The 18,017-nt window shown below is 46.8% G+C and overlaps 1 protein-coding gene and 1 pseudogene across 3 annotated transcripts in view; one reads left to right on the top strand and one right to left on the bottom strand.

Annotated features, from left to right (window-relative positions):
- TEX14 (testis expressed 14, intercellular bridge forming factor) overlaps positions 1-18,017 on the top strand; it is a 77,362-nt gene that overhangs the window by 29,812 nt on the left and 29,533 nt on the right. For 2 of the 3 annotated variants that reach the window (XM_039885751.1, XM_039885750.1), the window contains exons 4-14: positions 1,938-2,103; positions 2,894-3,030; positions 4,769-4,850; positions 5,883-6,013; positions 7,119-7,232; positions 8,266-8,389; positions 9,480-9,658; positions 13,995-14,146; positions 15,020-15,210; positions 15,638-15,788; positions 16,902-17,827. In XM_039885751.1, the coding sequence (XP_039741685.1) occupies positions 1,938-2,103; positions 2,894-3,030; positions 4,769-4,850; positions 5,883-6,013; positions 7,119-7,232; positions 8,266-8,389; positions 9,480-9,658; positions 13,995-14,146; positions 15,020-15,210; positions 15,638-15,788; positions 16,902-17,827 (2,353 nt within the window). The remainder of the gene's footprint in view (positions 1-1,937; positions 2,104-2,893; positions 3,031-4,768; positions 4,851-5,882; positions 6,014-7,118; positions 7,233-8,265; positions 8,390-9,479; positions 9,659-13,994; positions 14,147-15,019; positions 15,211-15,637; positions 15,789-16,901; positions 17,828-18,017) is intronic. The other variant, XM_039885752.1, reaches the window with a different exon arrangement.
- LOC120621384 (uncharacterized) lies at positions 5,263-5,381 on the bottom strand (annotated as a pseudogene).

Genomic DNA, 18,017 nt, shown 5'->3' with positions numbered 1-18,017 from the left:
TCACATTGGACAGAACCAGAAATGGGTTTTGAGTGCTTACTGGATTCTAGCATATTTTCACAGGAATGCCAGAATGTGAACGATCATAAAAGTCATGTAATAGTTTTCCCATGTTATATAAGGTGGTCTTGTTTAATGTACTTAAAAAAAAACCTTATTGATGGAAAATTTTGTTTTTCTGGTTTGTTTTTCTGTTGTTAATTAAGATTGCTTGCTTAGAGAGAGAGAACTTGGAAGTTTGGAAAAGTAAAAAAAAAAAAAATCAACCATTATGAGAATTCTGTAACACAGTGATAACACAGTGAACATTTTGCGCTGTTTCTATCCAGAATTTTTCTAGACACACATTCTACAGTCTCTCCTGTACTAATGTTTAATTTCAAAGCTCAGAAATAAAGGGCTAGCTCACCTGATATTTGCAGGTAACAGCTTTATAGGGAGGCCATATTGGATCCCCTGCAGTTCCTCATCAAAAATGCAATATTTCAAGTCATCTGCATTTACATCTGTTTTGTGGAGGCTTACAGCTGGGTTCTTTAAAGATCAAATCATTAAAACCTTTAAGTTTCCAGATGAAAGAACCGATGCCCAGAAAGTTTAAGTGAAAAGTTTAGTTGAGTATAAAAAACATTCTTTTTTTCCTTAGCATTCATAAGAAATGAAAACTAATGTCCTCTCTTCCCACCCAGCTACCTTACTGTTTGTGGAAGAATGAATAGAAGGCTACAAAAATTATACAAATTTGTTTTTATAAGAAGGATATTATGGTTCTCACAGTGCGATATGCTGGACTGTTCATTAGGACCCAGCAATAGTAGATAATTCACAATGAGATATCCCAGTGGTTCCCAGATGTATGGGTCCAGGCCAGCCTCATTGGTATTACCTGGGGAACTTGTAAAAAGTACACATTCTTCATGCTTGCAAATTCTGATCTAGTCTGATGTATAGTATGAGAATCTGTATTTTTGACAAATATTCCAGTGGCTCATTAACTAAATGACGGTGCATCCCTAATTGAAATACAGTAGCTGTTAAAAAGAGTTGAGGTGGTTTGTATGTTCTCATATGGAAATTTCTCCAAGATATATTGTTAAATGAAAAAACTTAGGTGCAGAACACTGTATATAACACGTTCTTATTCCTACTTGTATATGCATAGGAAATTTCTGGAAGGATATGAAAACTTGTAACAGTAGTTGCCTTTGGACAGGAGAACTGGGGGCCTGAAGTTGGGAGACTTTTTCTTTTCTTCCTCCTTTTTCATTTCTTTTTTTCCTTCCCCATTTATGTTTCTTTTTCAATTAAAGAGAGAAAGCTCTTCCAGGTGATTCTGATGTGCAGCCAAGGTTAGGAAGCCACGACTACAGATGACATCTCACAGTATCTTGGACACAATAAAGGCCAACCCTTCATGCCTCAGATAGTTTATTGGCTTTGGTTAAATTTTCCTGAGTTGTAGATCCTTGACCAGATTGCTGATGCCAAGGTTTGTGAGCCTCTACCATAGGAGATAGAGACATTCTCACATGGGAGAGGTGGTCTCTGGTTAGGCTGTGCTTCTGCCAGCCTGACTCCAGGATGCTAGAGACATGAAGGGATTGTTTCGGGGCAGCCAGTTTCAGGGAGTAGTAGGGGAAAGAACACGGGTTGGGAACCAGACTAATACCTGGGTGTGAATCTCAGCTTTCCCCTTTTGTTTCCTCATCTATACTTTGGGAAATGATACCGCCTTGAAGGGTGGAGGTAAGGATGGTGAAAGGGCATGTGTGTAAAGCTTCTGTTGGCACAGACCAGGGCTTCACAAATGGTATGATTATCATCCTCATCACCGAAGGTCGCCTCTGTAGAAAGGAAGCCCTGAGTTATCCGTTGGATCCCCCCACTCAGTGGCAGGTAGGGGTGTTGCCATGGACACTCATTATCTCCTTCTCCAGCCGCTGCTTTGATGGGAGCACCCCTGTCCATGCGGCAGCATTTTCAGGCAATCAGTGGATCCTCAGCAAACTGCTGGATGCTGGGGGTGACCTTCGACTCCATGATGAGAAGGGTCAAGACCCGCAGACCTGGGCCCTGACAGCTGGGAAGGAGCGCAGCACTGCGGTAAGGGCAGACCCATCTGCAGCCACACCCAAGGCAGAGGACTGGGAGTCAGAAGCCCAGGGGCCAGAGGCTGGTCCTGGGAACAGGATAGGGCTTACAGTGGCCTTGCCATTGGCACTGGACACACAGACCTGGGTTGAAGCCAGTTAACCAGCTTTAGAACGTCAGGCAAGTCTAGTGAACCTTTCTGGTCTTTCATTCAGTGGAGTCTTTCATTTTGTCTGACCCTTAACTAGCACTTACCACACATCAGACATTATAATTAAATTAGTTAAATATTAACTCATCTTATCTTCACCACAACCCTCTTAGCTACTGTTATTGTTCCCATTTTGCAGATGGGGAAACCAAGGCCCGTTGCCATGAAGTAACTTGCCTGAGGCCACACACTGGCAGGTGTGATGTGTTCTAATTAGGGCTAAGTTACATAAACATAAAGCAGGAAGGGCGTGCACAATGCCGGGCATGTGGAGGGAAGGGAGAGATGGGCAGAATTCTCTCCCCTGACTTCTCTCCCTTTGAGTCTCCTGCTCATAAGCTCTTGGGCCTTGGACAAGTAATTTCACTCTTCCTGCCTCCGTTTCCTCATCTGTTGAAGGAAGGAATTGGAGAGAATTATTGCCAGTCATTTCCCTGAAAACATTCCATACCTTTAGAAAGTCACTTGGGCCCCTCCCTTTCCAGCGATTACCTTGTCGGGGTCTCCCGGCTCCGCAGACCAATCCAGGCCCACCGAAGGCTGGGTGGCCACTAGCCACACCAGCACTGAGCCACCGGTATGGTATTGCAGGTGGTGGAGTTCATCCGGCGCTGTGCCTCCCACATGCAGGCCATTATCCAGGGCTTTTCCCGTGACCTCCTGAAGAGGGTCGACTCCCCTCAGCGGCTCATCTGCAGCCCGCCTCGGTTTGGCGGCCTCATGCAGGGGTGAGTGCTGCCTCAAGCAGCATCGGGTGTTCTGTATCATCAAGCCTCCCTCACGTTGTTCCCTCCTAGCATCTGGCCCACCCAAAGAGGTGAGCTCAGAAGGAAAAGATGCTGCCACTGGAAAAGGGAGGCCAATGGAGCACCTTCAGCTATGTCCCCCATTCTGGGAATGTCCAGGGGAAAGGAGTTCTGGACTCCAATGGGAATCACCCTGTGGTTAGCAGAGAGGGAATGTTTCAAGTCTGGGGAGCCCAGCAGAAAACCCTTTTTCATAGCAGTGACTTGCCTTTATTTATTTATTTATTTATTTTTAACACCTCTGAACCATGGAAAACATGTTCCTTTTTTATTGAGGTTGCAAAAGACCAAAAATGCTTAACTCACAGTTCCTTGGGCTATTTTAAGCTGATCTGAGAGACTTGCTGCTAGCTGGGTGGGCAGCTGCAAGGGGTGGGCCCCAGGTTTCCCTCCATCTTCAGGAGGGAAATTCTTGGGACTTTATTGACTTAGGATTTGTATGTACAGAACCCTTTTCATTTTGGTTTTCTCAGGATGGCTAGATTTGTCACACTCTCACAAGCTCCCCTTCCCTGTCCTTCCGTGTGCATCCAGTCTTGGTTTTCCTCTGCTGACCTGGATGCCACCAGCTTCTCAGGCCAGCTGAGTCAGTGATTCCTTTGAAGACCAGCTACTCTTAACTGCTCTCTCTGCTGCTACTCTTGCTGGTCTTGGTTCTTTACCCAGAATCCAGAACAACCTGTTAAAAATGGAAATCAGATTGTGCCTGTCTCTGCTTAAAACCCTTTTAGGGTCTTTCCCATGGTTGTCAGGATAAACTCCCAAATCCCTCGTCTGGCCTCGAAGGCCCTGCTTGGTCCCACTCTGCCCCGCTTCACCTCCTCACCATCCAGTGTTTGGATCGTGGCAGACCGAGTTCCTACTAACAGAGCCCAGGCCCAGTCCCTACTGCTGCTCTGTGACCCCAGGCCAGCAGGTTGTCCCTTTCAGGCTCTGTTTTCCCCATCTGTAAAATGAGAAAGTTAGACAAGATATGCTTTATGATTCTTTCCAACTTTGACCATCTGGATTAGTTATCTATTGCTGCATAATGAATCACCTCCCCACCCCCCCCCAACTTAGCAGCTTCAAACAATAATAAACATTTGTATCTTACATGCTTTCTGTGGGTCAAAAATCAGGGAGTGGCTCAGTTGGGTGGTTCTGGATCAGGGTTTCTCATGAAGTTGCAGTCAAAATGTCAGCTAGGTCTGTAATCATCTGAAGGTTTGGCTGAGGCTAGAAGGTCCAATTCCAAGATGGTGTACTCACATGGCTGGCAAATTGGTGCTAGGTGTTGGGCCTCCCTATTGGGCTGCCAGAATGTCCTCACAACATGGCATCCAGCCTCCTCTAGAGCAGGTAACCTAAGAGAGATGAGGGCAGAAGCTCTAGTGGTTCTAGCCTTGGAGATCACAGCACTCTGTCATTTCTGCAGTATCCTATTGGGTTAATATACTAGCCTTATCTGACCTGTGAGGGGCTACACAAGGGCATGAATACCGGGAGGTGGGAGTCACAAGTGCCTTCTGAGAGGCTGGCCAGTACACCATCTGTAGTGCCGCAATAAGTCAGGCAGTCAAGACAAAACCCACTACACATTCTGAAAACTTGGTTCATCGTTGTTCCTCTGGATATGAGTAGTTAATCCTTATTTTTCTCCTCTTTTAAATATTTCTAGAAGCCCTAATGGCTCTCCTAACCGACTACTTAAAGCTGGAGTCGTTTCTGCCCAAAATATCTACAGCTTTGGCTTTGGGAAGGTAAGAGGCCGCTGACAGCCAGTTTGCAGGACTAACCGGCGAGTAACCTGGCTCTGGACCCATGTCTCATGACTTGGTTCAATTGCTCTTTCTTATCAAAGTGTTTTTTTTATTTTTCTTCTTTACCATTTTTGTGGTACAAGTGCCTCTTACTGTTGCTGTCCTTATTGATAAAAATGTGAAAACCCTACAGAGATCCCTTGAATGAAAGACCTTGGGCTAGATTTGGGGAATTTAGAAAATGATCCTTTAATTCCCAGGGAAGGCCCCAGACGTGTTCTCCCTGAAGAGAGGCAGAGAGCTGCGCTGACCCCATGGGTCTTATTTGGGATTGAGCTAGATTGCATTGTTGGAATGCCTTTAAGGAATTGAAATTTTATTTATTTTTTTAACATTCTCATTTTTTTTTTAACGCCTACAGCACCTGATCTTCCTAGGTGATCTCTCATCCAAGTACTAACCAGGCCCGACCCTGCTTAGCTTCTGAGATTAGACAAGATCAGGCATATTCAGGGTGGTATGGCCATAGACAGGAATTGAAATTTTAAATTGAGAAATGTTTTGAGGGAAAATGTATTTTTTGCAACCTTGGTTCTGCTCATCAAAGAAAGAGACAGTTGGGATGTGTTGCTGGGTGATGTTTGCTGATAGCCCCAAACCCAGTCTTAAGTCTGTTGGTTGTACCTAGGGGTGGGATGTGGGGAGAAGGAATTTCAGCTTCGGCTGCTTACAGGCCTGGGTTTTTTGGGGGCCATGAGAGGCCCCCGAGTCCCAGCCCATTGCTTCAGACAAGTGTCTGACTTCTTTCCATGAGTCTGTTTCCTCACTAGTAAAAGGGAAAGGATATTATAACCTTGCAAATTTTCTAGAAAGATTAAAGAGAGTATAAATTAAAGAATAATGTCCAGTACATAGGGGTGTTCAGCAGGTTGGTAAATAACCATCATTATTTTTATCTGGCTGGTAAGATTCTGGAGGTATTTTACTTTTTCGCTTTTCTCTCCACAATTTGAAGTTGTGCTTTGCTTTCAGTTTTATCTCACAGGGGGGACACAGCTGGCCTATCTGGGATCTCTTCCAGTAATTGGAGAAAAGGAAGTGATTCAAGCTGATGACGAGCCTGCCTTCTCTTTCTGCAGTGGCCCATACATGGTCATGACCAAGTAAGCTTCCGCTGGCCAGTGGGAGGTCTGATTTAGTCCCACGGGAAGTATGGGCTGTGTGTGACTTTCTTATGTGTGCAGGGTTTCTAAGCTAACACAAGGAAACACCGAAGGACATATCTAAATCAGGCTTTCTCAACTTCGGCACCACTGACATGTTTGGCCAGATATCTTTCGTTTTGGGGGGCTGTCCTGTGCATTGTAGGATGTTTAGCAGCATCTGTGATCTCTACTTTGTAGAAGCTAGTAGAAGCCCTCTTTGCCACACCCTTCCAGTTGTGATTGTAACAACCAAAATGTCTATGTTGCCAAACGGCCCCCCATTGAGAACAACTGCTCTGAAAGATTACTCATGACCACATTTTAACTTCTTGGCTTTCTAGAGAGTTAGAGGCAGGGTAGTGGTAACTGTCTGGCCTCTGAGACAGGACAGAGGGTATCGAGGTGCTTGTAGAAGCCAGAACCGGCATCAGCTACAGCTCTCACCAACCAAATGCAGCAGAGGCAGCAGTAACAAGATTTGGCCATGACAAAGGTCCTTGGGAGACCTGCCTTCTACAGGGTTACAGTTGTCCTGGCCAAGGTCTCTTGGCCTCCTTGAACCTGGATATTTCCCAGCTTAGAAGAAATACCCTTCTATAAAGGCCTCTACCCAACCCACAAGGCGCTCTATCCCCTGAAGATATGCTTCTCATCTTCCTACCCATGTCATAGATGTGTCATCAGGTCTTCATCTCTCTCTTCACTGCTGTGGACTGCCTGTATTTGTCCAAGTCATCACTGTCTCTCACCCAGACTAGCCTCCTGACTGGCCTCCCCTTCTTCAGCCCACCCCTGCTCTACCATTCTCCACACTGCTGGTGCCATTGCCTTTCTAAAGTACAAACCTGATCTAATCCCTCCGTTTGTCGAATCTTTCAGTGACTTCCTGCCATTTGTATTAAGCTCTCCAAGGTGCTTTAGGAAATGGGGGGAGGAGGAAAGAGGACCCAATGGTGCTTTGCAGATTCTGTGTTTATACTTCTCTGGTCTCTGGCTGGAGAGCTCCTCACCGGTGCACCAGCTGCTCACTACCTCCGGCTTGCACCGTCTCTTGCCCTTGCAGCCTGGTATGGAACGGGAGCAGAGTGACAGTGAAGGAGCTGGGCCTCCCCACCCACCCGAACTGCAGCAGGCTGCGGCTGGCTGACTTGTTGATTGCTGAACAGGAGCACAGCAGGTGAGAAGGAAGCCCAAGGGCATTCCATGTCCAGGCAGTTCACAGATTCAGGGTCAGGGCTGTGCCAGACTCCCTGGGGTGCAGAGAGCAGCCCCACCCCCCTCCCCCAGCCTCAGCATTTCCTGATTGTTGGCTGATTTGATGTCTAAGGGCTGCCAAGAAAGAGAAAGAGGAATTAATGAAAAGGCTAGGGGGTGGGGATGGTGGTGGTGAGGCGTTCAATTCTGTCAGCTGATTGACTCCCCACAGCTTATGTCTCTGGTGGTCCAGCCTCCAGGCCCACAGCCCCCAAGGCCTGCCCTGTTTCAAGCCTATGTGCTGTCCTGACTTCATATATGTGGCTGCTCATGAGGTCCACACATCTGAGGAACCATATGTCTTCCACTGAGGACACACCCATGGGTCCCAGTACCTTAGGTTGCTTGTGGCTCCAGGGTTAGTCCTTTATCTCTTGCTGAGGCAGGGGCTTGATTCATGGTTCCCAATAGGGCTGCCAAGGCCTTGGAATGGACCCTGGCTCAGAGAGTTCTTTCCTGAGGAGGTCACTCAACTCCTCCAGGAGGCGTGTCAGAGGCCAGACCCTTCCTTTTGGGGAAGTCAGCCTAAAGGGACCCAAGGAGACCGGAAGGGCTCATAGGCACAGCATGGACTTTGACATGAGACTGAGTGGTGCGTGTGACCTTGGGCAAGTTTCTGATGTCTCCCTGACCTCAGTGTCCTCATTTCTAAAATGAGTATAATGATCCTTTCTTGCAGGTAGTTCTTAGGGTGGAGATGATGTATGAAAAGTGCCTTGTCCAGTAGCTCTTAGTGACATGTCATTGATGACTCTAAGCCTTCAGGGTCTGATCAGCGAGAGGCACAGATTCTATGAGCAGAGACCCCCCCGCCACCGCCCCGTCCCAACACCACCCTATACTGTTTTCTTAGAAAAACATTGTGCAAATGCTTTCAAGCGGCCTAGAAGAATGGAAAGTACCCATTTATTTCATCCATCCTCTTCCCTGTGCCTCATCTGAAGCTTCTTTTGCAGCAAGCTGCGGCACCCCCACCTGCTGCAGCTGATGGCCGTGTGCCTGTCTCAGGATCTGGAGAGGACCCGCCTCGTGTATGAGCGCATCACCGTTGGCACACTGTTTGCTGTTCTCCATGAACGGGTGAATACTGTTTCCATAGACTTTTCCTTTGTTGCCCTCTCACTTCTCTGCCTTGTCCCCTTACCCCGACCCCAGCAGGAGCGTCCCTGCTCGTGCATGCATGGAAGATAAATCTTAGTTCTATACTTCATGGGGTCTGTATAATGAGCCATTTAAGGCTAAGCTCATTGGAACTAGCATGATTTTATTATTGTTAGTCCTCCTTTATTAGACATCTAAGAGCTCAACAGATGGAGAAAACACAGACGCATTTCTAGCTAACTGTAATCATACAGCCACTGGCCTTATTTCCCTGTATTTTTACTTGCGCCCTGCTGGGCGTTTGCTGCAGAATGAGGTTTGTTTATATACAAGCCTTTATCAGTTCTCTCTCACTTTTCAGATTTCCAAAGGTGGGTAAAGGGGTGCTTTGGGCTGATATGTGGCTTCAGAGAGGTCCTGAAAGATTTGTTTTCTCTTTCTCTATGACTTTGTTCTCAATACCATGGGCAGGAGCAAGAAGAGACCCTCCAGGAAGGGCTCTTCCCCAGCGTGGCTGAGGACCTCTTGTTAGTGTTCTAGCTTCTCTTTCCTTTCTTTGGGTGAGGCCATGAAGTTGAAATGTCACTTCTCTGGGAGAGAGCCGTTATGACTTTGGGCCGCTGGGTACTTTGGTGTGAGTGGATTTCTTTCCTCTTAGGATGGACTTTCTCGGTCATCTGACTGGGGTAGGGGCTGGATTGGTCATTTATGCTTCCAGGTTCTCCCATCAGCACAGGCTTGGATAAGGGTCAGGGAGAGGGCAGGTTCATAGTGGTGGTGGGCCCACCCTCAATGTACTTACCAGGCTTTGAGAACTGTCACCTCATTGTTCATGGTGTGAAGCAGCTGAGCTGAGGGAAAGGAGCCTAGATGTGGAGCCAGGGTCCTGTGTCAGTGGGACCTTAGGCCAGTCCCTTAGCCTCACTGAGCTGTAGGTTCCCCATCTATAAAATGGGGACACTAGATAGCTGTGAAGATCTATTGAAAAGATTTTGAAAACTACAAAGCATTCCACAGTGCCGAGGGCCCGGTCCCTTTGGTTCCTGGCCATTTTACCTCTTGCTTGCAGCGGTCCCAGTTCCCCGTGCTGCACATGGAGGTGATCGTGCACCTGCTGCTCCAAATCTCCGATGCCCTGAGATACCTGCATTCTCGGGGCTTCATCCACCGCTCCCTCAGCTCCTACGCCATCCACGTTGTCTCCACAGGGGAAGCGAGGCTGACCAACCTGGAGTACATGCTGGAAAGGTAGGTGCAACCTCGATGATCGTGACTTCCAAAGGGGGCCTCCCTGGGGGCCTTTCGATGTAGAGAGCGATCTGAGCTGGGCGGAACTCCTCTTCATTGGGCTGAACTGTCCATCAGTGGGGCAAGAGTTTTCCCAAATGTCTTGCTCTGTCTGCCAAGGTAGAGGGGCTTTGGGGAAGTTACTCCTGCTCAGGACATTCTCATTTTAATAAACATTTAACATGCAAGAGTTCAGGTTAGCCATGTGTAAATGCTCTAACTCTCCAGTCCAGAATTTTCAGTGGCTTAGAACAACCGAGGTGTGTTTCTCACTCACGTTGCAGTCTGGTGTGTGTGTTGGAGGGGGAAGCTTACTGTGACCCATGTTCCTCCCATCTGTGGCTCCGCCGTCCCCCTGGTTTTGGTTCCCCAGTGTGTCCTCTGCATTACCGGTCAGTGAGCAAGAAAGAGCATGGAGGGGCACTTGGCGGAGTTTAGTGAGTATATCATTGCTTCCTGCTTTGCAGTAGCCAGAGCCCAGTCACCTTCTCACTAAAGGCAGCCAGGAAATGGGCCCTAGCCATGCATCCTGGAAGGAGAGGAGCGTGATGGATGCTGATGAATCTTACAGTCCTGGCCCAGGCAGGCACTAAGGGCATTTCTTGCCCTCAAGGTGCTCAGTGTAGTCAGGGCAGCAGTGACAAAAACAATGCCCTCATTCAAGGGTTTGTGAATGGGCTTCATTTCCTGTTTAGCAGGAGTCAGAGTCGTCCTGAGAGCTGGGGGCTGAACCCCATTTCCTGTCCCTAGTAGGGCTCTGGGAGGCACCGGATCTTCTCTGCACTTTCTTGCTGCCATCCACAGCTCTGAGCCTTTAGCCCAGTGTGGGCTCTGCCCTGCTCTGAGGCCTCAGCTTCTGGCCAGCCCCCTTCTTAGACCTGCCTGCCTCTGCTTAACCTTGGCCCCCTACTCCCTAGTCTCTTGGCTGGTCTTTGCTTCTCACATACTCGTAATTTACTTCTCTCACTACATGAAAAGCTTGAAGGCAGGGATTTCTGTTTTATCCATTGCTGTATCTCAGATGCCTGAAACAGGCCTTCACACAGCAGGTGCCCAGCATGTTTTTCTAATGAATGAAGTGGGAAGAGTCTCACCTCCATGACCTTGGGTGCCCCTGTCCCTCTGCTTGGAGAGGAGAGCAGGGGCCATATTGTTGTGCTTGACCTTGTGGGCCTTGGTGAAGACTTAATTTTCTCCTAAGAACACTGGGATGCTGTGGAAGGGTTTTTTTGAGCAGGATGGTATCATAGATGATTTACAGGTAAAGATCCCTTTTGCTCCTGCATGTGAAGGAGCCATGATGGGACAAAAGAGAGTCAGGGGAGCCGTGAAGGTGTGACTGGAGCAGTTTTCCCTGTGGGAACCAGTGGAGGCCAGACAGGTATCACCAGTTGAGCTGCTCAGCCTCAGATCTGGTCCATTCTCAATCCTAGTTAAAACCTTTCAGTGGCTCCCCACTGCCTACAAGGTTAAGTCGAGGTACTTTGCAGGTTGTGGAAGTCTTCCAGGGCAGGACTCCAACCACAGTGCCAGCCTCGTCACTGCCCACTCCCTGCCCGGCCATCTGAAGCCACTATCAGTCCATGTCCTTACACAGTACCGCACCCCACATCTGGAATACTTGGCACTCACCTGTTTATCTTTTCAAACTCACCTCAGATACATTTTCTCACCACATCCCATGAAGCCTGTACTGAAGCCTTTCTCCACAGCACCTTGCATATTTCACTCTTTCCCAGTCAAGTGAGTCTGCCCACCGGATGGCAAATTCTAAGAGGGCAGGAACCATGGCTTGCTCACCTTCAGCACCCAGCTCAGGGCCTGCCACATAGTGAGTACTCAGTAAACGTTTGTTAAGTGAATGGATGAGTCTAGATGAAGGGAAAACTGGAAACAATTCAGAGCAAAGGGTTGACCACTTTGGTTGTGCGTTCAGGAGCTAGGAGGGGTTTGGACATTTTTTCCTTTTCAGGGAGACTGACAGAATCCAAGCTGTTTGCCAGCGATAGAGCGCCATCTGTTGTTGACCTGGAAGTATAACAGTTTTTTCTGCTCAAACTCTCAATAGAAATGTGAATCCTAGAGTGAAATGGAGCTTTGGAGAGGCCCATCCCAACCCTGTCCTTTTATAGATGAAGAAACTGAGGCTCAGAGAGGTGAACAGACGATCTGAAGTTACCCAGCCATGTCTAGCCAGGACGTCTTCTGGCTACAGGGACAGGATAGATGGAAGGTCAAGGGCAGGAAGACCAGCTAGGAGGCCACAGGGTAAGGGCTGGTGGGGGACAAAGAACCAAAACAGAAGAGAGAAATACGTGAGATACACTGAGGAGCTGGGGTTCACAGACTCATCAAGTGAGGGTCTGTAAGTAACTTGGTAGGAAAATGTGAGTTCTCTTTTGGGATTGTCGACCTCTCCAAAGAAATGGAACTTCAGGCAGAAATGTCAGGCAACAAGCAGTTGCAGCCATAACAGCATACCCGTTTTTGATAGCCGATAACATGAGCTGATTATCCAAGAATCCAAAATAGCTTTCGGTTCCACATTTATTTTTAGTAACACTCTATTTGAGCTGATAGGTTTGTTGAATGTCATTGTCAAGGGGAGCAATCTCTTGGTGTAAAAATGATACAGCAGTTGCTCTTATTCTTTCACTCCTTCTTAATGGACTCTTTAGAGCTAGAAATGACCTTGCAAATGGTATCAAATAGCTGCAGCCAAATGTAATTTTAATGACGTCAAATCTGAAGCCCAAAAAAATAACTGCCCTGGAATGACAGCTAGAAACGAAGCCCTCCCTCCAGCACCTAACTAGCTTTAACAGAGAAGGAAGAGGGATCATAAGTGAGGAAGGTAAGAGGAAGTAAAAGAGAAAGGTTATAATCCTGGTTGTAAGTGACTTGTCTCTTGCCAGAGCCTTAGACAAGCCTGAGAGGCCTGACAAAGTAGGTGACTGGAGAATCTCCCTGCAACGTGAAGAGCCAAGTGTGCTAAGCACTCCATTGCCTTTCCTGTGAAACTAATATATTGGCATGTGTATCCACGCTTCTCACACTGTACCAGGCCACAGCTAACTACTTAGCAATACAAGTAAAAAGTCAATATCGGCTTTTCTAATATCTTCATGGCTTCTTGGACTCACTGCCGTCTATCACAAGCTCTGCTAGAAGAAATATTATTTAGGGAGGTTTGCTCAAAGTCTGAGAAGCCCATCCCATCCTCTATAATCTATCCTTTGCCAGACCAGCAAAGAACTGCTGGTCACTTGCTTTTTAAAAACTTAATTCTTAGTTTTCAACCAGCAGTCATCAAGTCTTTACCAAATGCCCACCATAATGTTCATATTAATTCCTCATTTCCATAGTGCTTTATGGGTCATTAAGTGTTTCCACACAAGATCTCATTTGATGTTCATGGCAGCTGTGGGCAGACGTCAGCACTGACCTCACTCTGAGGACTCTGGTTGGTTCAGAATACATTTAGAATGCTCTGACACAGTTCTCAAGGAGTCTGGTTGGAAAGTTAGGGTATTCAAGTAAATCAGTGTACCCTTGAGTGCTGAACTGAGAGAGCCCATTCCCAACAGGTCAGAATTCAGAAAGAAGCAATCACAAGGAGCTGGACAAGTCCCAAAAGGCTTTGAGAAAGCATCGGGGGCTTGAGTATTGAAAAAGTCTTATTCAAAAGTAAGCATTGAGGCCCTGGTGTAAGTTTAGAGATATAAAAAACAGACAAGGTGCTTACCTACCCTCATGGAGCTGACTCTAGTGGAGGAGAGACACATAATAAACAAGAAATGAATAAGAAATTCAGATAGTAAGTGCTCTGAAGCCAGTAAAACATGACTACTTTGGATTAGGTGGTTGGGGAAGGCTTCCCTGAGGAGGTGATTTTTGAGCAAATACTTCTATTAGAAGAAGCAACAGTCGTGCTTGGATCTGTGGGTAGAGTGTGCCAGGCAGAAGAAGCCACTAGTGCAAAGACCTGAAGCGGGGGTGATGGTGCTTGGCATGTTGGAGAAACTGAAAGAGGGCCCCTGTGATTTGAGTGGAGTGAGTGAGCAGGAGAGAATGGCCAAATGAGGTGGGAGGGTAGGCAGGGCCCACATGGGTAGGAAGGGTGAGGAATTGCAGGTGTTGGAATAGCAGGCAGCTGGTATCAGCTCAGGGTCCAGCTGAATTTCTAGAAATTCCAGGAGGTTTCTAGTCTTCAGAGGCAAATGTTTCACATGTGTCCTGCATGATGACCTGAACCATTCTTTAAGACATGAGCCCTCCCTTGTGTTTCCTTCTGTAGCCAGGACGGAGGTGTACACAGGGACCTGACTCGAGTACCTCTCCCGACCCAGCTGTACAACTGGGCTGCCCCAGAGGTGGTTTTACAGAAGGCAGCCACAGTGAAATCGGACATCTACAGCTTCTCTATGATCATACAGGAGATTTTAACAGGTAGATCAAAGAGCACATTGACTGTAACCAAAGTTCCTATTCTTAGGTTGGATTTTTTCTCCCCACGAGTTACTAAGTTTTAGGAAAATGCAGGCATAGGAAAAAGAGATTTCTTCAGGGAAACCTCTTTGTGCTTATGGAAAATATAAGATAATCTCCCAGGCATCTTTCTCTTTTAACCTGTTCTTTAAGACTCAGCAAAGCCTATCTATCAACTTGTTAGTAGTAATGCACTTAATCCAAGAAAATTTTTAAAACTGAATATTGCTGACAATACTTATGGAGTCTCTCTGAAGTACGTCTTAAGAACTTGTAAATAAGTGGAGAAGACTGTCTTCTGAGAAGTAAACTATAAAATCAAACACACCAGAGTTCAGTTATAAGCAGTGTCACTTAAAGACACGGAAGCCCTTTCAAACATGCAGGATTCTAGTGTGAGTGAAATAGTCACATATCTGAAAACGGGTGGAATCCTTCAGGAAAGGGACATACCCATGTGCACACATTCACTGTGGGGGTAAGTGACAGGCAGCCCCTGTTTGGCAGTGTTTACAGTCTCAGAGGCAAAACCACACCTTCCATGAGAGGAGCATGTTGGGCAACCCAGCCCGACCCCATGGAACATGCTCTGTGGTCCCCAGGTCTGTTAGTGGGAAGCCCACGTGTACATGATTCTATGACTACTTTTTCCTGTCTCTGCAGCAGGGATTTCCCTGGTAAATGGGGAAAGTGGCTTCTTGTTTGTGATTGGGCTTCCAGGTAGTTTTTCTATAGAGGGAAATTCATGTTTTAAAGGGGTCGAGTGACTGGGCTAAGGTTACCCAATTTTATCTGAGTTCTTAATGTTACTCCTTCCAAATTTTTCTTTAACAGACAACATACCCTGGGATGGCTTAGACGGCTCAGTTATTAAAGAAGCCATTGTCTTGGGAAATTATTTAGAAGCTGATGTCAGGCTTCCAAAACCTTACTATGATATTGTTAAGTCAGGCATCCAGGTCAAGCAGAAAGACCGAACTATGAACCTTCAAGATATACGGTATATCCTGAAGAATGACCTAAAGGTAAACTCTAAAGCTGTTGGGAGTTTATTTCTGCTTCTTCATCTCAGGGGAGTAGAGAGTTAGAGACCAAGAAGAAGCCAGAGATCAAGATGTAAAAAGTTTTGGGAATCCTCATTGTATGATACCCTTTCTGTATTCCTGAGAAAAGCCTAACTGCTTAACTTGGTGAGGGCAGCCAGGAATTGATGAGGGAAGCTGGGGAGGGTCAGCACATAGTAGGGCACCTTGTAGGCACATAGTAGGACTCAATGAATGGCAGCTATTGTTATTGCTTTTAAAATAATAACAAATTAGCTAATCGGGACTACAGTCAGTCTACTCAACAGGAGCAAGAGGGGATTTATTGGATACCTAGATTGGTTTCTGAAATACCAGTGACATTCAGATGATTGCACATACGTCCTTGACAACATTTACCTCGTTACAGGATTTAATTGGAGCCCAGAGAACTCAGCCAGCCGAGAGCTCCGGGGTGCAGAGATACGAACTGCATCCAGATGTCGATGTCTACCTAGGACTGACTTCAGAACATCCAAAGGAGACCTCCGATTTGGAAATAAAAGAGCTGAAGGAAGCCGGTATGGCCTTAACCCACAGGTTTTGACAAGAATGTGTTCTCGGAGTCTCGAGCTGCAACTAATCAACTCCTCTAAACTGTACATGTCACTTACATTGGGAAAAGACAGATCCTTAGGAAAAAAAAATCAAGATCCTTGAAATTATTAAGTTAAACTTTTTGAGCTCCATGTACACCTTGGTTGGACCCAGAACTAAGCAGCAAAACAAGTTTATTTCTAGCATGAGTGCCCTTAGGGATTTATCTCACTGCTTAAGAAATAATGATTTCTTAATTTATAATTTTTACCTGCTCATTATAGAAAGTCTAAAACAGTGCAAAGAAGAAAATTACTTACCATTTTAATTCTGCCACTTGGAAATAATTTAACATTTTGGTGTTTCTTTCCAACTTTTTCCTATAGCCTTACTTCTTTTTACTACATTTAGAAACCTTAGCATTCAGAGCTGGAAGGGGTCTTGCAATCGTCAGAGAGGTCGTGGCACGCTCAGGATTTCAGAGCTTGTTATGGAGCTAGAACCTAGGCCAAGTGACCATTCTCTCTGTCTTTCTTTGGGCAGGGCTGGAGGCTCTCAGAATGGCCCCCCGCCAAGAAGCTCTCCTGACTTTAGTTCCTCCGTCCTGTTCTCTGAGAGCTGTGCATCATCATCCGGGGTGATGGGTGGTCAGTCCCTGCTATTATTTTTTGAGGCAGTGTCTCAACTACTTTTATCAAATGCTCATCAAGAACGTAACTTTAACCTACATGAGTATTCAAACTCTTGTGTGTATCCAGAAAGCTATGACTTTAGTCCTTAAGATTCAGGGATCTGTAATTTGCATGTGCTGACAGTTATTCATGTTTTGACCAAACTGTAGCTTAAGCTTAGACTGTTTCCTCCAGGGTTTGATCCCTCCCAGATTTTCTACCTCAGCCCGTGTCAAATGGGAACTTTCACTTAGGTTAGAAATACCCTCTCGCCTTCTGTGTGTATATCTGTTAGTCTTCCACACCTGAGAAGGGAGTGAGAATATAGCTGCTTTTTGCATTCTTATGCTACTCAAACAACAACCAAGGCTGCTTACCTGTTGCATGTGATCACTTTAGTCATTTGCATGTTGCTGCTCTTTTCAGCAGGCAGTCAGCTTCATTCACCAAGGAGTCAGTCTTCTCCTGTCGGAAAAGCAACACCAGATCCTCAGGCCCCAGATCCAAATCTGATGGCCGAGGAGACTCAGAACCAAGATGCTGCTTCTCCTGCTTGCTCTATGGCAGAAGAGGCCAGAAGCCCCAGCCCTGGTCAAGCGAGCCTCTGCAGTTTTGAAATCAACGAAATCTTCTCAGGCTGCCTGGACGTGGGAGATGACAAAGAGGAGTCCCCAGGAGCTGGTTCATCTGTTGAGGGGACTAGACCCAACCAGGGAAATGAGCTGAAGTCCCTGGAAGAGGAGTTGGAAAAGATGGAGAGAGAAGCGTGCTGTTTTTATGACGAGGATGAGAGCTCTTCGGAAGCTGACACAGAGCTCTCCTTTGAGGACTGGGACTGGCAAAACGGTTCGCTTAGTTCACCCAGCCTGCCTGAGCCAGCCAGAGAGGCCAAGGGCAACACGAGCAACAGGTCCATGACTGAGGAGTACATCAGTAAGTGTGTGCTGAATTTAAAGATTGCACAGATGCTAATGCACCAGAATGCCGATTTGCTGAGGAAAACCCAGCAGAAAATCAGTAAGCTGGAGATGATCCAGAAGGAGCAGGAGGAGCGCAGGTCTCTGTGGGCTTCTTCAAGAGAGTTTGCTAACGTCTATGACTTGTCGCCAGCCCTGGGCCCCCCAGCTTCCAGTTATGTTCCACCTGTCATGCAGCTGCCTGAAGACGAGCCACCGGATGCCGGGGGCAATTATCCGACCCTAGCAAGGTCTCCAAGAACAGTGAGAGACTTTGAAGCAGGACATTTTGGTAAAAGGACCAGAAAAAGAAGTGGCTGTGACTGGAAACCTTTTACTACTTTCACCCAAGTCTTTGAAGAAAGCACTGGGGATCTGTCAGAGAAGAGCCATCAGGTAAAGCTAAGAAGTGGGAGGTAGGGTGCCTGAGCAGGACCTGTAGCCGGGCTCAGCATTGCCCCTAACCCCTGCGCAAGGACGGACATAAATACAACCAACTCGTAGCGGAGTCCTCTTAGCTTTGGGAAATAAGACCTCTAGAGTGAAATTCCAAGGTCGATACTCTTCACCTCTCAACCTGACACAC

The sequence above is a fragment of the Pteropus medius genome, unplaced genomic scaffold (genome assembly GCF_902729225.1).
Source record: "Pteropus medius unplaced genomic scaffold, Ma_sr-lr_union100, whole genome shotgun sequence".
Classification (NCBI taxonomy): Eukaryota; Metazoa; Chordata; class Mammalia; order Chiroptera; family Pteropodidae; genus Pteropus; species Pteropus medius.
The sequence above is the reverse complement of the archived record's forward strand: the minus strand, read 5'-3'. Positions and strand labels throughout refer to the sequence as shown.